This window comes from Nyctibius grandis, chromosome 1, assembly GCF_013368605.1.
Source record: "Nyctibius grandis isolate bNycGra1 chromosome 1, bNycGra1.pri, whole genome shotgun sequence".
Lineage (NCBI taxonomy): Eukaryota > Metazoa > Chordata > Aves > Nyctibiiformes > Nyctibiidae > Nyctibius > Nyctibius grandis.
Genome location: NC_090658.1, coordinates 75,293,052 through 75,319,790, shown reverse-complemented (window position 1 = coordinate 75,319,790; position 26,739 = coordinate 75,293,052). Strand labels below are relative to the sequence as shown.

Genomic DNA, 26,739 nt, shown 5'->3' with positions numbered 1-26,739 from the left:
GCGCGGCGTCCGCCATCTTGAATCGTGATCGGCTGCCGGTGTGGCGCTCTGGAGAGGAGCGGGGTGTTCTCGGTCGGAGGGCGGCGGGCGCCGTGCATCTCCGCTTCGATGGGTGAGAGCGGAAGAGCGCTAAGAGCCGGCGGGCAGGGGGAGGAGGGGCTGTGCCCCTCTCCGGGGCGGGGTGCGGTGCGGTACCCCTCGCTATAGGGCTCCCCGGCGCAGGCCGGTCTCCTGACTGCTCGGGGGCGGCTGGCAGCAGCGGGGCGTTGCCGCACAGGGCAGCTCGGTCCCCGCCAGGCGGGGCGGTCAGTGCTGGGACGGGGTCTTCCCGCGCTGTCCTCCGCCCTTTCCTCAGTCAGAGGGCTGCCGTCCTCTCGCTTCCCTGCCCTGCTGCTGGAGGGGGCTTTTCCACCCCCTCTTCGAGGGACTGGGGTGAAGAGCTTCGCTAGTCGCGCCTTGTGGCCGGGGTAGGTGTCCGAGCGGCCGGCAAGGGGACTCGCGGTCTGGCCCGGCCCTGCGCCAGGGTCTCGGCCGGTGTGAAGCCTGCGGGCAGCCCGTGCGGCCTGCACGGGTGCTGCCGGTCGGGGAGGGGGCGGAGGCACAGCCAGGTATGTCGGGAGCCTTATGTAGTCAGGGAGAAAAAAACTACTAGTAGGAGAGGTCTTAGTCTAGGCACAACAAGTGGGCGAGATGCAGGATGTGATGGGTGGAGGAATTTAGTGATAAAACGAACGTAGTTTTGCAGAGCAGAAATACAGACTGCCTGGGAACTCGGTGCAGAAGTCGCGAAGCCTGAATGGATCAGGGACTGCCAGTCTTTTTGTCCTTATGATGTCTGTACCGAAACCCTAGTGGGGGCAATGAAGCTATAAATTCATAAAGTTTTCTTTTTGAAAGCACTTTTGATGAGAGCTTCCTCCCTGTTGCGCTTCTGTAACGCTTTATAGAGCTGGTGACCTATACTGGGTTACTTTGAATGCATGCCTCTCGTTTGGTTCTTTGCTTGGCCTGACGGTTTTATTGGCGGGACTAAATTAGCAAGGCATGAATGATTAAGGAAGTGATGATGTTCTAGGACGAGTGAAGCCAGTAGTGTTTTTGGAAAAATTATCTTCTTAAATTGTACCTCATAAGTTACATGGCAATTACTAGAAAATTGCTTCAGACAGTGGTGTGCTTAGCATTGTGGTCCAGAGATGGCAGTGGTTTACTAAGGTCCTTGTGAAGGAAATGTGTTTGTGTGAAACAGGCTGCTGAGTCCTCAGAGTGTCTTGTTGATGTCAGCCTAAGTCTGTGAACTGTTTTCCTCTCATAGCTTGTATTTATTGCTCAGCAGTCCTTGGTACTGCTGATATATAAAAAAAATAGTCTGACCATGGAAGTTGATAGAGAACTGTGCACAGCTCAAGAGCTGTAATTCAGATATTCTTATGTATGTTTTTTTGTTGTGACAGAGTTTCAGACAAGTGAGAGTTCGTGTAGAGTCTTAAATCATGTTTTTGATGGTTATTTCTCAGATGAAGGCTGCAGTTTCGGCTTCAAAAGCTAGCACCATGCTATTAACAACCTTTTTCAGTCACTCAGTTCGATCATTTTAGTGACAGAATCATAGAGTTATAGGATGGTTGGGGTTGGAAGGGACCTTAAAGATCATCTAGTTCCCATCCTCCTGCCATGGGCAGGGGCATCTTCCACTAGACCTGGTTGCTCAAAGCCCCATCCAACCTGGCCTTGAACACTGACAGGGAGGGGGGCAGCCACAACTTCTCTGGGCAACCTGTGCCGGTGACTCACCACCCTCACAGTAAAGAATTTCTTCCCAATATCTAATCTAAATCTACCCTCTTGCAGTTTGAAACCGTTCCCCCTCGCCCTATCACTACTTGCCCTTGTAAAAAGCCTCTCTCCCGCTTTCCTGTAGGCCCCCTTCAGGTACTGGAAGGCTGCTAGAAGGTCTCCCCGGAGCCTTCTCTTCTCCAGGCTGAACAGCCCCAACTCTCTCTCAGCCTGTCTTCATGACTGTTATCTTTTCTATCTTTTCATGACTGATATGCCTGAAATGACAGGGAGATTCTAATCCTCTGTTCCATCAAAAGAGCTGTTAATTGGAATGAGTCGATCATTTTGTTAGTTTGGAATGGAAAACAGTATGCCTGTTTGGGTGCTACTGACCCTTAATTTGTTTTTCTGCGGAGTTTTTTTTCTGCACACAGTTTAGAAGGAAATGCAGCATAACCTTTAGATCCTGTGTTATGATTGCGAGATAGGCATCTTAAAAAAAATAAAGAATGCAGTAAGCTATTAAATGAAGCAATGATTACTGCAGGTTTTCTTCTTGGATTTGTCCTTATTTTTTAATACATTTAATGCCTCCTTTATGAGAGGAGGGAGCAAGTTCCTTTACTTGCTGACAGAATTGAAGTTTAGCAACATAATGTTTTTGCTTTTTGTTTCTCAGCTTGCTCGTAAGACCCATAATTTCTCTTTGCAGTGGCTTATGCCCTTTAATGAAGTATCTGATCCCTGAGATGATCTGTAGTTTAATCTGCAGTTTAGAAATGCCTATCTAGGCAAAGGTTTTTCTCTGATTTCTACCTTAGAGATTTTTGTTGCTGAACTGAGTATTGCAAGCGGCTACAGGAATATATATCTGCTGCTGTAGATTCTTTTGTAGTACAAGAGGTGGCACATTTGCCTTGCAAGGTTTGGCCTTTTGGAGTAATTTTTCTTTTTTTTTAATAGACAACATGGCAAGCCCGGGTAAAGATAACTTCAGAATGAAAAGTTACAAGAATAATGCACTTAATCCCCAAGAAATGCGTAGACGAAGAGAGGAGGAAGGAATCCAGCTTCGTAAACAGAAAAGGGAAGAACAGGTAAGTATCTTGGTAAGCTGTTAACTGTTAAGTGCTTGTGAAGCTAAATTCAGATATGTGGAAGGACTTGAGCAGACTCCTTCTGTGGAGCAGAATCCAGAGCACCAGGCTGAATGTCTGTTTTCTGTGCAGTCTTGGGGAGCGCCAGGCATCCCTCGGTGGGATCATAAAACAAAAAAGTGAACAGAAGCCCTCCTAAGTCACTAGGGCACACAGAGGAGAGACCCGTATCTTAAGTTTAATCCTTAGTCTAGTTTTAAATGTGTAAGACTGGGCTGAAAGGGTACCCTTATTTCTGATAAGGATTAGAAACCTTGCATTCTCTTCTAGAGATTGGGCCGAAGTTGTACTGTTTGAAGGGAGAGGATTGTTTTCATCTTTGAAGCCATACTTCGAATTGCCCAAGAGCTTTTCTACAGTAACTTAGTAAAGTGGATACCAATTAGTGGTCCTTGAACTATTATATATAACATTTGCAGTTGTCCTCATTGAATTTTTAGTTATCAGAGTACATGAAGCATTCTATGATTTCATGGTTTGTGGTAATTCCTTTTCCCAGAATGTTTAGTAGTTTGTTGCGAGGAAAGTAAGGAATGTAGTTTTTTTTCTGCTTGGTCTAAAGTGGCTAAATTTGTCTCCCACAACCTAGAGAGTGTCCCAGGCACTGATCTACAATCTTCTCTGAGGTGGGAATGCTTACCCTTCTCCTGGGAAAGTGGTGCTACTGCATGGAAAAAGAATTTAAATTAGTTGGGCCAGAGAGGTAAGGTGAGAAGTAGTGTGATAATGGAGCATTTGCCTGTGAATGGGTAACTGCATTGCAGTTCCTGCTGAAAGTTTTGTTTGTGTATTTTGTAGTAAATACACCCTAGATAAGTTATGAAAATAATGGGTGTTTCCTCTTCCATGCTGACTGTTATAACAGTGAGAATACTGTTATGTTCTCCTTGATCTTAATTTGTTGAACTGGTGTTTTTCAGCTCTTCTTGAGCTGCGGAGAACAAGTTTATGCAGGGAGGTGAGTCTGCTTTTGCTTGAGAAATTATAACTGGTAGATAGACCATGATCCTAAGCAAAAACAGTTTATACATTTCAACCAAGAGCTTCTGTGTCCTTGTTGAGTGCTAGAAAGAATGACTGGTGTTCCAAAAGAGGAATGCTGTTTCTTCTTCCTCGGTGGGTTTAAATGGATTAAACCTTTTTCATGTCCAGGATTCTGCAGTTGGTTTGTGTCCCGGATTATGCCCAGTCCAGAAGTGCGTTGAACAAGGGAGAGAATGCCTTGTTTTAGGTACCTGTTTGAAATATGGGTAGATGTAAACGTGGAGTTGCTTCTGCAGTTTTGAATATGTACAATAGCAGAAAACCTTCAGGATTCAGTAGGAAGTTTTGTTATTATGCTTATAGGTGAAATCTTAGTCAATGGACTGAGATTCTAACATTTATTTTTAAAGATACCAATATAATATTCTTAGAATTGCTAATTACAGTAGTGGTAAGTGAAGTACTGGATTAAAGATAAAGATTTAGGTTTAGTTTGTAGAAGAAAACAGGCTAATGCGAATGTTTTGCTTGTATGCCAGAAAATGAAGAGGCACCCATTAAGCATAGCCTAATTAACCTACAGTGCAGGTATGGATTTTGAGTGTAGGCAGTGCATGCAACCAATGTTAAAGTAATTTTTGGACATTGAGAATGTTTAATTTTACGTAATTTGAAAGTACACCATTTTTTCTCCAACTATATTAAAATAATATTTCTGTTTTAATCTTTCTGCAACTGTATATTAAACATAGGTGCTGTTTAATTGACATGCAAAGAAAGTACATAGATCTTAGACCTTCTGTGGAACGGGGTGTGCTGAAACACAAACATTGGCTCTGTGTTGATGGTTTTAGCCTATAAATTAAAAAAGGAGAAAGTAGCTTGTAGAATACAGTTTCCTGCTTTAAAAAATGCTAATTATGAGGGATAAACAGTTAAAAATAAAAAGATCTGTATCTTCTTTTTCTTACACGTGGAAAAATTTATGGATCTTGCTAATTAAAAAAAAACTTCAGTTTTTTAATTGCCTCTCTGAAGTGTTGCAGTGCAGTTTATTAAGATACAGATAGTGTTTTTCTCCTTTATGTTCCTTAAACTTTTCATATAGAATTCCGTTTGCATGGATGAGTAGGAAGGTGAGTAGTTGAAATACTTTGACTAGTAGTGGTGAAAGCATTTCTTCAGGTGTATGTCATCAGTACTCTACGGGAAGTTTTAATGTTTCCCCAAAATTTCTTCTTTGTTTAGCTGTTCAAACGCCGAAACGTTTCTCTCCCGGGAAATGAAGAGTCTATGGTAGAAAGTCCAATTCAGGATCCTGATGTCAGCTCTACTGTACCTATTCCAGAGGTAATTACTTTAGAGTGTGTTTAGAATGTTATCTGTTAATGTGCATAGTACTAGACATAAGAAATCCTCCTTTCATTTTTAGGAAGAAGTTATTACAGTAGATATGGTACAGATGATTTTCTCGGATGATCCGGATCAGCAACTCACAGCAACTCAGAAATTCAGAAAATTGCTATCTAAAGGTACGTAAGCGTTGCCGTTTTTTTGTTGTTGTTGTTCCTTCTGTGTTGTTATTACAAATTTTTGTCATAGACAGTCAGTTAACCTTTAGTTTTGTTTTACTTTAAAATAGAGCTTTGCTGAAACTTCTAGTTCTGTTTATAGAGAAACCGTGCCAAATCTATTCCAACCTAATGGCCAAATACAGAAGGCTTCATTGTTCTAATGTTAAGTCTTTCAGACAAAGTAACAAAAGCAAGGATGTTTTGATTGAAGTGTCCAGGGCAGTAACTAACTGCACACTAACGTTACTTGCAGTACTTGTTGCAGTGATTCAATTTCTGATTCTCATTCTGTATTTGAGGGGAGAAAAATCATATGACTGTCAAAGAACACTTGTAGCTGGTTTTTGTTGAGACTGTAAGGTATGCAGCCTTAAATTAATGCTGGTATTTGTATAGCATGAGAAGTAAAGGTATGCTTAGTCATTTAAAATTGTATCTAATCCTAATTGCTCTTCCAGTGACCTGAGCTACTGATTGAGGGAACAGTCTTTTGTAATGAGTTACTGACATGCCAATGGGTAATAGTATGTGTTGCTATTATTACATGTAATAGGGTGTTTACTAAATTGTAGCACTTCATAGAGATGATCCTGCAGTCTTCTAAAGTCAAAAGTTTAGCTCCTTCATTTGAGATTAAAATGATTGAATGCTGAACGTTTTGATAAGAACTGAGAATCATATTCCCGTTCTGTGTCATACTGAAAAAGTAATTTATTTGGTCTTTTTTGTTAGACTTACACAAATATGTTTGTTTTTATCCCCTAGAGCCTAATCCACCTATAGATGAAGTCATACAAAAACCAGGAGTAGTACAGAGATTTGTGAAATTTCTAGAGAGGAATGAGAATTACACTCTGCAAGTGAGTTTGGCTGGTACTGATTAGGGGTTTGGAATGGGATTACAAACCCCCCAAAACAGCTTTGGAAAGCATGTGATTATTATTTATTTTTTTAATAACCAAATTTAATTATTTTTAACCACTGAAGCTGTAAATTTTAGTTGTCTGAAGTATCAGTTACTGCCACTGAAATTGTGACTTGACTCTTGTGAATTTCGTAGTAGTCTTTAGGGTTATGTATTCAGCTGCTCACGTACTTGGGTGTTGAAAGCAGAATGTGTTCAAGAGAGTTTCCAGAGTGGTATATTAAGATCATCAGCATGATGTGTGAGCAGAATCTGGTTTGTTTGTGTTGAGTATATTGTAGCACTTTGCAGTTGAAATCTTAGAAAAGAAGAAAAAAATACAGGAAACTCTGAAACCCTTTTAGAAAATCTTTGAAAAATGTATAACTAAGGATAGGAGTAACTAGTTCTGTCTACTTCTGGTAGCCCATGGAATGGCACTTAGACCTTTTATGTACATTCATACTAGAAGAATTAACTTAATATAGAGTAAACAGAAGGGATTTGTACTAGTTAATAGAGATTTGAAATCTTCCTTACAGTTAGTGCTGCAAGACAAAACCTAAGAATAATTTAGATACCGAAGATGCTTATTAAATAGAGATTTTTGTCAATGCCAATTATTTTATTGTATAGAAAGTACAATAATAGTAATAATTGCATTTCAGTGGAAAGGGAAAAAAAGTTGGAAAATCAACCTTTGCAACTCTTGTGTCAAACTGTTTTTCATGAATTTTAAACTTTACTGCTGAGTGGTTTAACATGGTCATCTTTGTGCTCCTCAACAGTTTGAAGCAGCTTGGGCTTTGACAAACATAGCATCTGGAACTTTTCTACACACCAAAGTTGTAATTGAAACTGGAGCTGTTCCAATTTTTATTAAGTTGCTTAGTTCAGAACATGAAGATGTACAGGAGCAGGTAACTGTTTTCTTGGAGTGTTTTATAACTGCTTAAAATTCATTCATGAATGTCGTCTTTGAGGTGTGTGTGGTTAGAGAGGTTTTGAGCTCTGTGCCTACTAGCCCGTTGATATGGCCCCAGAAAGATAAAAGTTTACCTTCAGTGTTTTTTTTCCACGTTTTTTTTTTTTTCCTCTGATTTTTTCAGGTTTCTTTGAACCTGTTTCTTATTTCATGTTATTCAGTAATTTAAAGAAAGCACTTCATTTCTATTGCGGCATTTATAAGTGGATGGGATCTAAAACACCATGATAGAAATAATATAGTAAAAAACAATGTAGATTTTTTCCCTAAGTTATCTTGCAGCTTTATTTCCTATATAATTCTGCTCTTCCATCTTACTATATTACAGTCTTTATTACCATTTTCCTGAACTTTGTTTTTTTTTGGTTTGGTTTGGGTTTTTTTTTGTTTATGTTTAAGAGAGGCTGTAATTTACTGGCTTTTATTTAGCATGTTTGAAAGTTTGTATAGTGAAAGTTCATGATTTAACTTTTTTATTCGTCGTACATTGTTTGCAGCCTTGAGCCAGTTTTATTGAATCTATTCCACATAGTGAGCAAATGAGACTATTGAAAAGAGTGCAGGTATCCTTTTTATTGACAAGCACATGAATCAACATTTCATAACAGAAGACTTTCTTTCATTGAAAGGATGACTTCAAGTGTAGGTAATTGACTCTGTGTGAGTTCACAAAAAAAGCAATATAGAAATCAGTAGTCTTCTGAAATTTTGTATTTGTAATGATACTGCTTTTTTGATTGTATAATATTTGCTGTAAACATATATAGATAATCTGTAAAAGTTGATTTGCAAGCATGTATAAATTCACTTGGATGCTTTGCTTTTTAAGGCAGTGTGGGCTCTTGGTAACATTGCTGGTGATAATGCAGAATGCAGAGACTTTGTTTTAAACTGTGGAATATTACCACCCCTCTTGGAGTAAGTATTGTAATACTATAATATAGTATACAGGTATAGATAACTGTAAACTTCAACTTAAAATTTTATTTGAAAAGAATATAAGCTTTTTGCTAAATAGTGTTTCTTTTTTTATTATATTGCTATGATTCTAATGTTTTGCATTACCTGAGCTTCATGCATATCTTTAATTAGTCCATGACTGGAAGCTTTCCAATGTTTTTTAAAAGGAGAGAAGTGTTATTTCACAGGTGTGAAATTTCTGTGTTGCCACAGTTCTGGATATATAGCGTAGGAGAGATGGTTTTAATTCACACTTGCATTTGTGTGATTCCAACTGTCTGGGCTGTAGGCTGGTTTCTCCACCTTTCTCCAGTAGCCCCAAGCTTCAGTCTTGCTGTCTGTCCATTTGCTTGTTGAGATGAGCTAGCAGAGTAGTTGGTACATGAGCTATGTTCCACCAGAAGATTTCACTAGGAATATCATCACAGGGGAAAAATATACACAACACAAACTTTGTTCAATTTATTGTTGCTTAAAATAATAAAATGCTTTAAAACATTTGTAAAATAGCTTAAAATGATAGAGGAGAATATGATTACCTTCCTCGAGGATTTAAAGGATTAACAGTTTTAGACATTTTGGTATGTATCTGAACATGAACCTGATTTTTCCAGTGTTGAATCTTTCACATTCTATTCAGCAAAAACAGTAAAGCGTTAATTTTTTTAGAAGATCTTTTAAGTTCTAACTTTTTATGGAACTATTTTTATTAATTGCATTCTCTGAATGAAAACATCAAAGTTAATTCCAGGGAGGGTTGCGTCTCCTTCTGAAGACCTTCGGAAAAGATTAGTTGAATGACTTTTCATATGAGTAGTAGTTTACTTTATATGCATATATTTGATTTGGGAATAAGATGTCCACACAAAATAATATACTCGGATTCACTTGATTCTAAGAAAATATTTGCAGCGTGTATCCAATGAAGACAAATAGATTGAAACTAGTGCCCAATAATAGGACTTCTTTTCCTTATTTGCGGTACTGTTGGTAATAATAGACATAAAAAGACTTACCTTTTCAATAAGAAATTATTTTTTGTTTTACTTGTTGTCTCTCTTTGACAGACTGTTGACAAACTCAAATCGTCTTACAACAACTAGAAATGCAGTTTGGGCTCTCTCTAACCTGTGCAGAGGAAAGAACCCACCTCCAGACTTCAGTAAGGTATAATAAAGTATTCATTTTGAGAAATCAGAAAGCTGAAGAAGACTCATATTTGTAATATGTTATAACACACAGAATCTTTGAATCTGGAGATAGACTCAATGTAATCGCACAGTCTTGTCTTCTGGTAGAAGAGACCGAGGTTAAATGATCATTAAAGATAATCTGGAGAGAATTTACATGTCTTGAAGCTTACATCATGGAGTAGTAATTACTGTCATTGCTACTTAATAATTCTTGGAGAGGTATTAACAAAAAGGGAGGGTTTCTGATGTCAGTTAATCAATCACCTCACAATTGCTCTGCCTAAGTTATATCCTTCAGTAGTGTTTTGTTCTGGTAGGAAAAAAACAAGAAGATTTCTTGCTGCTTAAACATTTTTAACTTCAGTGGAAAAGGATGCCCTGTAGGCAGCTGCTAATAAGAATAGCTCCTTTGCTTTTTGCCCTCTGCAGTAGCACCCGTTGGACACGTAAAGGAGGCTGAATTGCATAATTGATGAAAGATAAAGAATTAAGTTCTACAAAGAATATGAAATGCACAAGCTGTACAGCTGAAACCTGTCAGGTTTCAAGTGGTGTTAAGATGGTCTAGTTCATTTGTCTCTGTCTGTGTGGAACTTGTAGGAGATTAATGCCAGAGACTACATTTGCAGTGAGAACTGAAGTCAGCCATTGCTCGTTTGATTTGGTTCAGTGAATGTTGAGTCCTCTGTGAATTACTTTGTATTTCTTTGTTGTAAAGCAATTGTAAATTGGTTATTACAAATGACCTCCAGTACTTCTACAAAGACAACAATATAAATAAAATGTTACTACTGTGAAATTCTGTTCCCTGAGTGATTCAAAAAAGCATCAGTAATTCCTGATCATCTGGTTACCTGTAAAAGCAAATGTTTTTTGTTTAAGCTGAACAGTTATATACCTAATATAGTATCTCTAAATAAATAGGCTGTGAATCAGAATTTATCCAATTTGCCATTTTGAATTGGATATCTAGTTTAATCAGGTCCTGATTCATTAATGAGCTCATGTGCTTTGGCAGTAAGTAGTTTTGCACCTTTATGCAGAATGTTCTCTGAAACTTGAAAAAATATAAAACACCTAATTTTATGCAATATTTTCCTTTAACCTAGGTTGCTCCTTGCTTAAATGTTTTATCAAGACTGTTGTTTAGCAGTGACCCAGATGTATTAGCAGATGCTTGCTGGGCCCTCTCTTACCTTTCAGATGGGCCCAATGATAAAATTCAAGCTGTTATTGATTCTGGAGTGTGTCGAAGATTGGTAGAGCTGCTGATGTAAGTCTTGTCTTCACCAAATAAATGTCTTAGAGTACTGTTAGTATTAATGAATTCAAACTGAGGAGTTTTTTCCTCACCTCAAGTCTGAATGTATTTTGTGAGAAGTGATGAACATGAATTCCAGTCTGAAACTTTTTCAGTTGCTTGCTAGGTTGCTTGGCTCCTGGGATTTTTCCTGAGATTGACAGTGAAAAAGGTTTTCTCCAAAGTATTCCTTTACATTCTTTAAAATTGAATGTCGGATTTCATTTACATGGAGGAATAGAAAGGTGAAGACTGAAGACCAAGCTTGAATTGTAAATTAATTTCTCAGCTTATTTTTTTTTTTTTTAATTTCGCCATTCTGGTTTTTTTTTCTTACCTTTCTACGGGATATAGTTGCAATACAGACAGTTCTTGGACTCATGAAGTCCAGAGGCAGGCTTGTGCCACTTTTGAACTGTTCCAGTATATTTGTTTTATGGTTCATTATTTTCCTAGAAAAGGAGACTAAATCCCTGTGTTCACATGGGGACTGCAGAGTTGGTCAGGGATAGTAGTTCCCAGCACTGACAGCTCAGCACAGTTCCCTGTGAAAAGCTCATTTGTATAGCTGTCAGGGAAGGGTGAGGTTGCTTTTTCTCCTATAGATATTTTAGGACAACTGAGTAGATTTCCTTCCCCTACACTTCAGACAGCTGAATGTGGGCTTCATGTACTGGCTTCTAGGGTTATTGACTCACAAAAGGGGAAAGTTGTCTTACAAAAGGGGACTGCTAAGTTTTAGTATACAGCTAATAATACCTGTTTTGTTTTTGAGCCTATTGAATGATGCAGGTTCCAGTATTGTATTCAATTATATTTGAGCTGGCTAAAATGGGTCTGCTGGGCAGATGGATTGCTCAAAGTTGTGTTGTTCCATAGAGATGCCCTTTCCTTGCTTCAGCTTGCAGTTGTCAAATTTGGTTAAATAGGGGGCAGCTGTAAGAAGTAATGCAGTGTTTTCTGTAATCAAAAATTTAGCACCTGAAGTAAACTATTGTTCACTGAAAATGCAAAATTATACTTTAGCACTTGGTAATATCAAGCTATTTAATATTTGTCTCCAGGCATAATGATTACAAGGTGGTATCCCCTGCATTAAGAGCAGTTGGAAATATTGTTACTGGGGATGATATCCAAACACAGGTAAGACTAGTTGATTTAAGAAAAATTAATTGGCATGTACAAAAATGTTTACAGAATTTTGTAAAAATTCATTGTGACAAAATACATGGCTAATACAAGTATCTGCATATTGCAATGAAAGAGGCTCTGTACAAATCTATATTTTTAATTTGACAGTTTAAGCTGCTATTTTAAACATTAAATTACTGCAAGAATGAACATTTTCTTACAACACTGTATATAGTGGATTGCTTTATTCCTCTGTGGTACCTTGAATGTTGCTTCCCATTCACCACGAAAGTACCTTGCTCCCCCCCCGCCCTCCCCGCTCCTCAGTGGAAGTTCAATTATTTATTATTGTTCCCTTTTTTAAGTCTTCAAATGCAGTCAAAGTTTTCATTTGTAAGCAGTGGTCATACTTGATTTGTCCATGAATTTGTATGTGATAGTCTTACTGATGCAATTTGTTCTAAAGATTTATCTTTTAATATTAGGCAATGGAACTGAGTTTGAAGCAGTGCAGGAAATACTAAGACAGGTCCTGCTTTAAAGAAAGTTGTGTCTAAAAGGCTGGCTAAAGAAAATTGTGTCTAAAAGAACTAGTGTAAAGGGAAAATAAGGAAATAAGTTAATTACATAATTTGTTGATACCTCTATAGGAGAGGATTTTGCTAAGGAATTAAATAGAAAACATCTGTCCCTTCAAAAACAAATGAACAAATAACTATACAAATTAGATTTACACTTATCAATTATTCTCAGTTATTCATATTCTAGCCTTAAGCTGCCTTATTTAGTATTGCCATCTTTAGTCTTCTGGTCTGAACTTAATCGAGGGCAGATTCTTTGAAATTGGAGTGTCAATGAAGAGACAATTCAGCAGCATTGAACACTTCAATTGTGCAGGATGTTATCTATGATACTTTGTATAATATGTGTTGCAAAATGTGCTTCTTTTGAAGTTATCTGTAGAGTGCTCTTTCATATATATGCATTGTATAAGCCTATATATATATATATATATGTACATTGTACAACCCAATTTTCAACTCTCAAATTATTTTAGGTGATTCTAAACTGCTCTGCATTACCCTGTCTCTTGCACTTGCTTAGTAGTCCCAAGGAATCTATTCGAAAGGAAGCATGCTGGACTGTTTCTAATATTACTGCAGGAAACAGAGCTCAGATTCAGGTAAAGTCTGTATATTTGTTATTTGGTTGGGTTTGTTTTCATTTTACTAGTTCACTTGATTTTCCTTCACAAGGAGAAATAAGTGGATACTGCATTGACTCTGCATTATTTGTTTTAGTCCTGTCTATAATTTTACCTAATTTAAATGTTTTCATCTAAATTTTGCAAGATTATTATAAATAACTTCATAAAACAATACTTTAAAAACAGCTGTCATGATTTGTACTAGAGAAACTGATTCATTTATCAGAGGGATTTGGTTGATGCTTATAAAACAAATGAAAGGATACTTAAAATATTCTTTTAGATCTGGTATCAACAGTGTTATTTTTCCCTGTGGGAGCATCATCTACTGGTATATTCTCTTTATTTTGTTCTGCATTGTAATATACATGTTAAAGTAATATGCAATTTTTCTTTTTTAAAAGTTGAAACAAAACATCTTGCACAAATTAGTCCAGTGAAAAATGGACAGTTCTGCCAATTTGGAAATGTTGAATGTTTTGCTTGGATAAAAACCTGCATGATGTCATCAATACTGAGTTGTATTCTTGTGGAAACTACTAAATCCTTACTATTGCTCCAGGTGTCTGGAGTTACCTGAAAAAAAGGTTCTGTTTGACTAAAATGAGAATTATGAATCAGAATACCTGTTCCAATATGACTTTTTTCCCCCCTGTACTTCAGTCAGGGATGAAAATGTTACTTCTTGATGTAAGTTAAAATATATAATGTAGTTTTCAACTACAGACATAGTCTTTCTGTGGAGACCGCAAACCTGAACAAAATGGACAAAGTGAAGTTTTGTTTTGAGGTTTGATCTCCAGTTCAAAAACTCAGGTTTAGTGCTTATGTCATATGATTTTAAATGGGCCTATCCAGTAAGCAGTATTCTGTCCACTAGAGACAGAGATATCAACGAAGAGGATATTATGATGGCTGCTGCAGTGCAATGTTGGGATAGGTCTGAATTTCTAGTTAGTGTGGTGCCTTCTAACAAAACGTCGTTTGCTTTGATACCAGCAGGCATCACTGACTGTTATAGTGAACAGTATTAATGTTCTTTCTCTGTGTATACTAAATCTTTATTAAATTATCATAAAATGTTATAATTTCATCTCTTAGGCTGTTATAGATGCAAATATTTTTCCAATTTTGATCGAAATTCTTCAAAAAGCTGAATTTCGCACCAGAAAAGAAGCAGCATGGGCTATAACTAATGCAACATCAGGAGGAACCCCCGAACAGATTAGGTAAGTTTGGTATATATGCTACCATTTTTTCTGCCTAAGTATCTTCTCTAAGGCATTTTTATTTTTGCACTTGAATCCTGACAAACATAGCAACAAAATCCTAAATACAACTGTGATTCCTTGAAACTCTGTCTATACAGGGACTAAACGTAGAAATTTGGAAAAAATAAATGAAATATATGCAGTAGACTTAACAAATTAACCAATGCTGCTTTGTTTCAGAGGTATTACACCTAAAGCTTTCACAGGGTTATCTTCCAGAGTTGGTATGGTATTGTCAAACGCAAGTGGAACAGTTAATGAACAGTTTCAGTAGTTGAAAATGGAAAACTTGGGGACAGTTGTTTAGAAAACTTGTGCAATGGGATTGTATCTCTTTGTGGAGAGGCTTCAGGAATTTTAGTGGTTTCTTCATGTATTTTAAACTCACTGTCAGTATTATTTTAAAGCAGACATCTAAACTCCTTTTTCAAAATTTGATTAAAATTTACTGCCAGCAGCTATTTATATGCTGCAAAGACTGGATTTCTTGAATGACTAGAATAAAATACTGTCCGGTTTCTCTGAATACTGTCAGCATAGTGATCGGTTTGAATCAGTAGTTGATAAATGGATTTAAAAATGACCGTGTAATGTTTGGAAGCCAGAACTGAAAGTGATGGGATAACTCTTTCAGCACATTTGGGAGATCTGTTTCAGTAAGTTCATACTGATTTATTTAAAATATAAATAATCCTGGTTTTCTTATAACCACTAAGTGTTATCAGAGGCAAAGAAAGTTTGTTGGTGTTTTTTTGCTGTTATTTTGATTGTTTGCATAATGTAACATGTTAAAATTTAGCATATGTTAAATAAATTTTGAGTCAGGATCTTAAACAGTAAATATGCATGTAATACCATAAAAGCAGCTTCTTGTCACAAGATACAGATACATTATCTATGTCATCAAATTTTAGCCCTTCTAACATCCTCAAGGTGTTACTGTCTAACTGGAGGATAATTTAAAACCACTAAATAGAATATATTTAAGCAACCTTTTGATGCTGGCAAATGTTACTGTCTTCATTTTACTTGCACACTAGAAACAAGGACACAGGTTCTGACTTCCAAAGTTCCTACACAATTTTGTGCAAAATTTGAAAAAGGAATAGGATACTCAGAATCCCAGTGGATTTCTTTGTATTTACAATTACATCCTTCCTTTTACAGTAGGTAATGCTAATACATTAATAGACTGCTAGTGAGGACTACATTAGTATAGAGCAGTATCCAGTGTTCTTATCTGTCATTAACGTGTTTACCTGATGTTTTTGCCACTACAAAATTTCAAATGCCAGAGAAAGGAACTTACTGCTAAAACTAACTTTTTTTTTTTTCTTCTATTCAGTTAAACCTATCTGAAGATCATAAGTGAAAAGGAGTTGAATAAACTACAGATTCCAAACTCCAGTTAGGAATATGCACATTAAATTTTCTCATTAGGATAAATTAGAATATTTATTCAATTTCAGACTAAGATTATCTTTGTGCTGTGTTTTAGAAATTTTCTCTTTCAGCCACTTCTTTTAGCAAAATTAAGGACCAATAGTGATAGACGGGCATGTGAGAATAAATGTGCTGGATTATCAGTCCTTCTTTTTCCCCCCACCCCCCTCTGTTTTTCTGCTGTTATAAAGGTATTTGGTAGCACTAGGTTGTACCAAGCCTCTTTGTGACCTCCTGACTGTGATGGATTCAAAAATTGTACAGGTGGCTTTAAATGGACTTGAAAATATTCTGCGTCTTGGAGAACAAGAGTCTAAGCAAAATGGAATGGGCATTAATCCTTATTGTGCCCTTATAGAGGAAGCATATGGTAAGAAATTACTTCTTGTAAAACTACATACCTGAACTTCTTTGTTTCAGGCTATAGAAACAAAGCCATTGTGAACCACTTGTAGGTAAGTTCAAAATTAGAATTTTTACTTTAAGCACAAGTGGACCTGAAAGCATCGTAAGTAATGTAACATGGTGGGCAAAGCGGTCAAATGCAGAAAACCTGTGGATGTTTTTGTCTGGTTTTGTCAGTTTATGAAATGTGACTCTAGAGAAACATTCTCAGAAACATTTAACACACAGATGTCCTAGTCTATTGGAGTCACGGTTTGCATAAGTTTCATCAGCCAATCCTAAATATAGGCTTATTACTTTAATATATAGTCCTGTCTGGTACGGTTTCATTACCAACAGGGATGCAGGATCAGAGGCTTTTTACTTATTCCCAAAGTCAGTCACTTTTTAGCATAGTAAATATCAGTAATAGCAAAATCAACTTCAGATCATAAAATGAAATAAGTTTGTACTTATTTGTGAGAGTATTTTGTTCTGTTTCTTCTTTTAAGAGTTGTTGAATTAAACCACATTTTAAAGGCAGAGTATTGAAACGAAATGACACTTGTGGAATTTCATGACTGGATGTTTTTGATTTAACAAAATTCACATTAAACCTGGCTCATAATGAATCTGGGATTATTTATGGAGACTTATCTTTTCGTAGTTTCTGACAAAACAAAATTGGCAGACGGTTGTGTTTCAGAAACTGCTAATAACAATTCTGGTTGACCACGTTATATCTGACTAGATGGTACTAACCTTTCTGTAAAGCAGCCTTGAAATCTGAATTCCCTGTTACAGAATTGCATTTCTAAAATCAAGTGCATACTTGGAGAACTTACTTTGCAATCTAATGCGTAAGAGGAATAAGTACTGAATACTTTAATGGAATTTTTTCTGCTCCAGATCTTGAGTCTGTTCGCAATTTCAACTATTGAACGTCTAGGTTCATTTTTTCCTTTACGATTTAAGCGTAGGCTGCTGAAGCTGTAGAGTAGAAGTTCAGGAAGTTCAGAAGTTCAGTTTGGCCTCTGTATATAGTCACCAGAAGGGTTCATATGAGCTCTTCCTGATCCAACTTAAGGGAAAACTGAATTATCTGAAATAGTTAAAAAGGAGTTTTGAATCAACCTAACTGACTGCCAAGCATTTAATTCTGCCAGCAGAGCAGAGGTTATGTCCTCTAGCTTGCCTTTGGAAGCCTTTGGAAAGCTAATATCTTCAAATCTTAAAATTAAATTTGCAAAAAGATACCAGACTGTGCCCAGTAACGACTCCATAATAGGGGATAGAATTTAAAGTTGGGGAAGACTGAAAGAGTAAAAGAAAATAAATGGGGATATTGGAAATTGCTACAGCAAACAGTCTTATGCTATCATAATTCTATACAGATTAAATTTCTTTGTAGGCATGGCATATTTCTTTATAGCTACTACAACCTTCTCCTCCTCCTTAGTTTAACTGATATTCTTTTAGTGTAGTTTTAAAATCAGTTTGGACAACAGAAAATCAAGATTAGAAATACATGGGTTAAGAAATTAAGAATTAGGAATTAAAGAATTAAGAAATTAAGAATCAGTGATACTGAATGAATTGAGAATGATTTGGGGTTGCATTTTTTTATCTAATAAGTACCACTAAGTTTTCATACTATAAGCTGTTTTCCTTTGAATTCATCATTTTTTTTAAGCAACTAGATTTTGAAAATATTTTGTTTTGAATTTAGGACTTGATAAAATTGAATTTCTTCAGAGGCATGAAAACCAAGAGATCTACCAAAAGGCTTTTGAACTCATAGAACATTACTTTGGTGTTGAAGAAGAGGACTCCAGTATTGCACCTCAGGTGGATGAAAGTCAGCAGCAGTTTGTGTTTCAACAGCAGGAGGCTCCAATGGAGGGATTTCAGCTGTAAACTATTAAAGTGAAGACAAGCATAAAATGTAAACACTTGTAGGATTTTGGGTTTGTTTTTCCCCAGAGGTCTTTTCTTTATGGCCAAAGTTAGAGGGAAAGTTGAATATGTTTTGCAGAAATAGATGAAGAAGCAGCTCATGCACTTTTATATATTGTGTTAGATAAAACTCTTCTTTGTTTTGTATTTGTGTTTTTCATTATCTCGTATGTACAGAAAATAACTGTGAGTAATCATGTCTGAAGTAAAGCATTAAATGTGATTTAACAAGAACTGTTAAGCTAAGACTTGGTAGGATTTTTAGGTAGTGGTTCTGAATTTTTCACGTAGTCTCAAACAGCATATCAGCAATACAGTTACTGACAGTTGAGTTTTTGGCAGTAGGCTTGACTTGCCCAGTCTCTATCAAATCTACCTCTTGTATTGAAGCAAAAACACTGCTTCAGAACTAAGGCATGAAATAAAGATGAGCTTGTAAGAAGCTGAATTGGAATGTGAAAAATATTTATTTAAATTGTGAAACTTTTATGCATTACTTACAACACACTGTTGGAATTTATTTATAAAATGTATTTAAAGACATAGTAGATATACATATATAATGCTAATTGCCTAATATAATATTGAATATATGAAAAGCTTTTTCTGAATTATGTGGGAAGAGGACTATTTCAGAGGTTTTCAAATTGAAAGCAGCAGAGAGCTTGCTGGTCATTTGATGTTGGCTCTGTAATTAAAGCTGCTAAATGGCATCAGAAGTCAGCCACAAATACAGTACTTTGCTGTGGAAGCAGCTGCTGTAGTTACCACAAGAATGCTGTGATTATGAATGACAGAGATGGTGATTTGCACAAATCGCCAAGCAGATGGTTTACAGCTGTCTCCTGTCAAAGTGTGGTAACACCACTTTAGTTTGAGAAACATTGCAATGTTTGCCTTTCTAGTACAGTAGCTTCTTAAAAGTAGACAGTAGGTGTTATTTTTTTTGACCAAATATGCTACTGCCAGTTGAATTGTTAAGTTAACTAACTGTTTTCTTTTGGTAAGACAATAGAAATACTGCAGTGAGGAATGAATAGCGAATCACTCCTTTCCATTTGAAGGAAAAGTTTGTTGTACTGTAAATAGCATTAAGTATGTGGACACCAAAACTAACTAGAAGTTACTGTCATCTAAATATTTAGGCTCTACAATATACAGTGTTTGCTGTTAAACACTAAGAGAAATAGAATTCTAATACTTACATTAACAATTTTGAATGCAGACAAATGTATGCTCTGCTTGGACTTGCATATAAGTAGTGTTTCTGGCATATTAGTAGTATATCTCATTTGGAGAAATTAACGCTTTGGGTTAACTCTATGATTTTTTTTTACCTGTAATTAATGTTTTAACATCAAACTCCTGGGTTAAGTGAAATCTTTGACTTATGAGAGCATTTTGTGCTTCATAAAAAGCTGCAATTTAAACTTCAAATTACTTACCCCATGGCACTGTGCTTGTCACTGAACAATATTTTAATGCACTGAAAAATACAGGTTAAAGGTGGTATCATTTACAGTACCATTTTATATTTAGAATTTTTTTTACATGCAAGTTAAGATTCTAAGATGCTTCACTTTGATGTTACAGCAATATATACTATATTGTAATTGAATGTGGGACTTGAAGTGGATTTTCTAAGATTGATGGTCAATTTTGACTAAGATGTAACTGGGAAGGAACCTTTTTGAAGTCTTTTTAGTGGAAGATAGACGTGTAAGCAGTGTATATAGGAGTGCTGTTACTTTATGAACTCTGAATAATGAGATATTTTAGCAAATGACACTTTAAACCTAGATTTGTACAGCATACAACAGTTTTGAATAGCGTGATAATACTGAGTACAGCTGCCAAATTTTCTTATAATATTAGATGATTGTATTTGTGCCCTTTTTACTCTCATAGTTTTAGTTTTTCATATACTGACCTTCCTTCCTTCCCCCTCATCTGTTCAATGTACAGGGTAACAATCATGGAAACCTACCAGGATTACTAGTAAATGCTGAATTTCAATGTTCTTCTAGTGTAAGAAAATTATTCAGGTAACAGGGTATTCCATTGTTTCTAACAACCTTGTTTTGATAACATAACCAGCCGTGCCTGCTTTTTATTTGGAGAACCCTGTAAAAACTGCATTTATAAGCCTCTCTAATTTAAACCAAATCTGAATTATAAAAATCTTGATTAAAACACTTGAAAATGAAGAAAAGAGGAAACATTTAGAATATTGTATTTGTTTTGAAAGAATGTCTTCAGTTTTGTGGATATATTATTCTATATATGTGAATGGTTAGTGACTGCACTTTACACATTTAGATAAACTGTATTTCACGTCTCTGATACATTTAAATGTAAGTTTAAAGGGGAACTAAAATTGATGGACTTTGGCTAATGAAAACCATTATTTAAACTCAACATGTGGTTTACCCTAAAATTGTTAAAAAATAAATACGAAAATTCTTCTTTAAAGGATAAACATACAGGATGGCCTCTCCTATTTTTTCACTGGGTTTACATCACACTTTGTTAAAAGCACATAAATGAACAATATAAAAACAGAGATGATGACTTAAGGTCAGCTCTGGTGTAGTCATTTGCAGGTAGGGGTGTGAAGAAAATCTCTTTAAGTTTGGTATTTTATATGGAATCTGAAGTGCCCCATCAGTTACAAAGTCTGTTTAAAAATACCCTTAAAAAAGGGGGTTGAGTTTTTTGGGTTTGGTTTTAATCAAAAGGGTACCATTTGTTCTGTTTAAATGTGAATACTAACTAGCTAATCTATGCAACTATGCAAAGCGTAAGATTTTTATTTTTAGTTCCCTACTCTGGATACACTGAATCATATCTAATTTTTTCATTGTTGCACTTTTGTCTGAGGACTGGTTCATAGAGCTTTTTAATTTTCTAGTATTTGCTTTAAACACTGTTGCTAGCAGCAATCAGAAAATAGTAATAATGTTGGCACAAAAATAAGCTGTAGAACAAGTTTGCAACTGGAAAATATTTATTGTCGGGTCTGTCTTTAAAAAAAAAGAAAAAAAAAAGAAAAGATGCACTATTTTCTTTCCTCCACGGTTGGTTCTCAGTTGGTTTAAATTTATTAAATTGTACAGCTGAGGATTTTTGTAATAGGTCTGCCAACTGATGTGTGAAGTTTTAACTGTGACCTCAAGAGTTCACTGAAATCTGGAATGAGAAATTTCAGTTACTTACAGCACAATATCTTCAGAATAATGTGTGGAAACTAAAGTACCTACACTAACTTCAGATAGTAATAGTGCATCTTTAAATCCAGGCCAAAGGCCCATTACTGTAACAGAACACATATGAGTAGTATGCAATATTATGGAATGTTAAATCTCCAATTACCATACAGAAACCAATAAAACCTATTTTGCAGATGTTTATTGTATTTATTTAGTGTTTCAATAAGTGTGGCTTCTTAAACTAGAAAGCACAAATGCCATTTTTTCCAATGCAGCATTGAGGCAAATGAACGTGACCTGGCTGATTTTTGTACTGTAAAACTAGGCACTGTCACCAGACAGAGAACTTTTTGGTTTTAAACATGTTTTGTAAATATCTAACGAAACATGTACCATAACCACAGTCCTGTCTCTCTCTGCCTGCAGAACTGACCGCTTTTTTGGGAATTCCCATGAAGTTTATAAGGATTTGACAATTTCTGGGATTATCAGGCCATTTCCCCTCCCCTCACTTCTCCAAACCTCTTCTTGGTGTAATATTCTGGCTGGTGAACAGTATAAGTCTCCTTATTTTTGCAGTTTTCATACCTCCACTACTGCTTGGTCTTTGCTGCATTTAACCTTTCATTGAAAAATACAGCTAGTTTTTCTGTAAGGATCTCTTACCTGTGTAACAGCTCAAGGCAAGCCTGAAAGAAAGTTTCTAAGACAAATAGTGGAAACTTGGTTCCCCCCATACCTGTCATTCTTAGGACACTACCTCATCTCCTTTGAAATTAATTACTGCTTTTAATCAAGTGCCAAACATTCTAATTTTAATAATGTGTAACAAGTACATTGAGTATCTCTAATAAGAGACCCTTCATTTCTTTCCGTGATCCTGTGACTACCCTGTTGGCTCCAGTGCGTGCAATACTACAGTTGTCCATTTATTGGTGAAATTCACTAATTACTCTCAGCAACAGCTAATTTTGCTCCTACAAGAACATCTGGTGTTTCATAGAAAGTTACTTTGTCTTCGACTCCGCTGCTAGTGCGGCCTCTTCCCGCCACTTGGCCTTCTTTGCCAGGTTCCAGCTTGTTAAGGACTCATGACGCGCAGCAGCCTGCGGAAGTAAAACATCTACTTAAGAGTAATGTAGTAGGAGTAACGATGCACCTTGCGGAAAGCTACCCAAGCTTGGGAACAGCCAGCAACTACTTACATGTCAGGGGTGACAGGAACATAGGTTAGCTAAAACCAGGGCAGCTGTAAGTCACCGCTGTTGAGGTTTGTCTGCTTTTCACAGAATTCCATCATTTTAAAATATGTTACATACTGACTAGCTAGCACTGTACTCACCTTTTTAGCTGAGGCAATCACTGCAAAACAGGCAACAATTGAGAGTCCAATCATGATGTAACAAGCTTTAACTCGAGCTTTGTTTCTTGCTCTGTCTAGCATCTCTGGCCTGCAATTAAAGTTACTGAATTGAGCCATTTCAAAACTGTGAAGTGTCACTTCTTCATAGCATCGCAGATATAACATCACCATTGAAAAATAATAGAATTAGCTTCTAAAACAAGCAACTTCAGCTTGCTGTGATGGGTATGTACCACCCAAGAACTTTGCATTTTCTGACCCTAATCCATTTCCAATGGAAAAGCAATATTTAATGGATTTAAGCTGGTTTGTTGGGGTTTTTTAAGCTGAAAAAAAAAAAAAAAATTGCTCATGCAATAAGTATCTGCACTTAAATATTTGGGGTAAATGTACCAGAAATCATGCCTTAAGGTCTAGAAATTTAAGGGGTTTTATCTATTTTAAACAGATGGAGAAGTGTATGTGGTGTGAACCAGATGTGGTGACAGCACGTTCCTTTTATTCAAAATGAACTTTAGAAATTAATTGGTCATGTCTAACCTGTTCAGGTGGCATCCTGTGTACTGTAGGCCAGGGACTTAACATACTTGGATAGGTGATTAAAACAGAGTTTGTACAGCTACGAGCTAGAGCTTTTAGCCAGTTCTTTAGAAAAGCAGCAGCTTTAGAGTGGGCAGCTGCTGTCAGCCTTCTCACTATTACAGGAACACACGCCTAAACAAGAACAATCTACATGATTACTTTACTTGTCATCAAAGGCCAAAGTAATGAAAACTTCTGCCCAGTGTTTGGCAGTAGCGGCTGCAAGAGAGGCATTGTACGGCCCAGCAAGCTGCATTGGTACAGCTCCCATTTCCACCCTCCTGAGAAGCAGCAGTAGGCTGTGCACCCCTGGGAACCAGGAGCACTGGGAATCTCTGTATCGCTAAAATAGTCTCAAAACCTTCAGCTAAGTCATTTTCTGAGTCAGACATTATACCTGGGAGTACTGTTTTAAGATGTTCATTATAATGCTGGCTGTGCACTATTTTCCTTTCATAAATCATGAATGTTGTGAATAAAGATGATGTAATGATCTCTTTCCCCTAAAACACCTTTAGCTTTAAAGAGGAGGAGTGGTGGGATGGGGCAAGCTTGGGTTTTCTAGTGGAAGCTCTGCCCATGGAAGCATGTACCAAGGCTGGGGGCTGCAGTGCTTCTCTTGAAGGCTTAACGCCACAGAAGGGGGCAAGTCTGATGAGCGGCTATGCCGTACCACCCCCTTTCCTGCCAATGCACACGTGCACAGGTTGTACATGCCACATTTCTTGCAGATGACTGGCAACCCCTGCAGTGCCAAGTAACTACTTTTGTTTTGTACAGTGGTAAACATCATAAAACAAGCTGCGCATCAGACTAGCACATAAAATCATTAATCCTCTAATCCATTTGTGGCAACAAAAGCAAAACCATAAATGTTATTAGTCTGGCTTATTAGCCTAATCATATTTCACAATGCACTAATTGAAACTCTTCTGAAGCAGATTTTCACTTTCTTCCTGCTTTCTGTCACTGCTTTAAGGAAAACAGATCTGATTATGTTCTTCCTTAATTGCACATTAGGGCCTTTGCTACTCAATCCTTAATCAAGACTCTGGGTAAACCTCTGCTGAAGTCAATAACAGCTATTTAAAAAAAAAAAAACAACCACAACAACCAAACAACCTTGAATAAGGACTGCAGATTTGAGCCTTAGTACAAACTACCTTCAGCAGCTAGACTGTGTTCACAGGTAACAATATCTTGCAATTTTTCTTTTCTAATAGTGAAAACAGTGACACAGTTCAGTTTCAATGTCTCACAATGACAACTTCTAGTATATTACTATTTATGATCTTATAGTTCAGAAAAGACTTTGCTCACCCAGAAAGCACAAAGTGGTGACACGCACTTGGCAGGCCAACTACTGCACAGAAATGAGCACTTTGTGTGCGTGTTTGGGTATGGACTGGCAAACATGTTGTTAAAAACACTTCCTGATGACTCAAATAGCTTCTGAGACCTGTCTGAACCTTTCTCTAGGGGAAGATGGTGGGACTAACACAGCACAAGAGAGGTAGGACAGTGGAAAGCCACTGTCCAGCTCAGGAAACACCAGTGAAACTGTCAGGAACCAACAGGAACAGGCAGAGGATGTACCTGTTGCTTCACACAGCTCTGCACCCTGCTTACGCTCAACGTACCACCCAAGACAGGGACATACTGTGATGATAAAAACCAGCCTCCTGGAGAGAGGCATCTAACATGCTATTGAACATCCTAAGAAAAAGGCAGCAACAGGCATTACAGGGGTTTTATGTGTTCAGAGACTGACTCCCTCGGGGGGTGCTAACTTTCAGTAATTCACAGAACCTCAGAATCAGCGTGGTTTAGGTGGGAAGGGACCTTCAAAGATAATCTAGTCCAGTGGGTCAGCAAGAATGGGAGGCTAAGGCTACGTCAAGTACTTGTTTTTCCTTGGTGGGGATGTTTCTCTCATAACCTTCTCTATTTTTCCTCAAATTCTATAATAAATGATAATTTGCTGGATGTAATCATTCAGCGGCAGTCAGCTCCCTTAGAACTATTTATGGGAGCTATAAACAGAAAATATTGTTGACCAACAACATCCTTCTCTGATTGCACATTAGGAATAAGCAAAATAAACAATCCAATATATAAATGTAACTGACGCTCCTCAGATGGACCCAGGTCTTAATCCCAGGCTCTGGGGACTCCAGTAAGGAACATTTTTTCTTCTTAACCTCTAACCAGGACAGGAAATTCTTTTGTCCTCTAATTTGTTTCCAAGTTTTCAGTGTTGAAAAACTGACTGGTTCAAACTCTGCGGAAAAGCTTTAGATGAGGATCACGCCACCACTTTCCCTTCAGCTCCACGTTCCCCTTGGACAAGAGCAGCGCACTTACGGGATCCTCGGAGGAATCTCTTCTTCGGTCTTGAAACGTCCGGTCCAGAGGAGGATTTTTTTGTCAAACTTCGAAGGTTTGTAACTTGCAACCACCTTGTGAGCCTGCTCAGCTTAAAGATGAGGAAAAAAACACTTCATCAAACCATGCACTAAGAGTGAACGATGGGTGGTAGTATCGGTGGAAGGGGAAACACCCTGCCCATCCCGGTCGCTGGGAGAGCAACTCCGGGATCAAACTTCCAGGCCTCCGCTACGCAGAGTTACCTCCACGCTGTCTCCTGAATAGCCCTGCATGCAACAAGCAACAAGGTGCGGTCCGACCTCCCCGCAGCCTGCGGGTGTGGGGGTACCCCAGCCAGCCGCGGAACGCCCGGGACCGCCCGAGCTGCCGTGCCACCCGCGGGCCGCGGTGCGGGACCCGCCGGCGGCCAGCCCCCGCCCCAGCCCCGCTCCGCCGCGGCCCCGAGCACCCCCAGCCCCGCTCCCCGGCATGGCGGGCAGCGCCGCTTACCGCGGGTGGTGCCCGGGCTCCGGGCGGGCTCCCCCCCGGCGGCGGCTCCCCGCGGCGCGGGCAGGCGGAGCGGCGCGGCGGACAGGAACCGTCCGGGGCGGAGGCGCGCCGGCAGCATGGCGAGGGCAGCGCGGCACGGCGCGGCGGGACCCTCTGCCTCGGCGGGAGCGGCCCCGGTCCCGGCGCCGGTCCCTGTCCCTGCCCCGACCGCCCCCGCCCCGCCCCGCCGATCCCCTCCAGCCGCGCCCGGAGGCGAGGCGAGGCGAGGCGGGGCGGGGCGGCCGCCGGCAAGGGGGCCCGCTCCTCCCGGGCAGCCGTCCTGCTCACCTAACGCGCTCACGGGCTGCTGCATCCCGGGCACAGAAACTTCGGCGTCAAAGTCCTAACTCGGTTAAAGCAGCAGCTGCGGTGGCTCCGCTTCGCCGCCCAGCGCAAGGTGGGCTCCGGTGCCGTGACACAGACCTGCGCACGGCCGCGCTC

General features: G+C 38.3%; 2 protein-coding genes across 2 annotated transcripts; one reads left to right on the top strand and one right to left on the bottom strand.

Moving 5' to 3' along the window:
* The first annotated feature begins 22 nt into the window (after nt 1-22).
* KPNA5 (karyopherin subunit alpha 5) lies at nt 23-21,647 on the top strand. Its single transcript, XM_068408803.1, has 14 exons — nt 23-112; nt 2,743-2,876; nt 5,169-5,270; nt 5,353-5,452; nt 6,260-6,354; nt 7,187-7,318; nt 8,213-8,301; nt 9,411-9,510; nt 10,646-10,809; nt 11,901-11,979; nt 13,025-13,150; nt 14,276-14,403; nt 16,080-16,258; nt 18,002-21,647. Exons 1-14 carry the CDS (start codon nt 109-111, stop codon nt 18,187-18,189), a joined length of 1,620 nt encoding a protein of 539 aa, XP_068264904.1. The 5' UTR covers nt 23-108; the 3' UTR covers nt 18,190-21,647.
* Nucleotides 18,748-26,377, bottom strand: FAM162B (family with sequence similarity 162 member B). The gene is made up of 4 exons (XM_068408931.1): nt 26,260-26,377; nt 25,747-25,858; nt 22,780-22,888; nt 18,748-22,543 (listed from the first exon to the last, which is right to left on the bottom strand). The coding sequence occupies exons 1-4, from the start codon at nt 26,375-26,377 to the stop codon at nt 22,445-22,447; spliced, it is 438 nt and encodes a 145-aa protein (XP_068265032.1). The 3' UTR covers nt 18,748-22,444.
* Between the last annotated feature and the right edge of the window lie 362 nt (nt 26,378-26,739).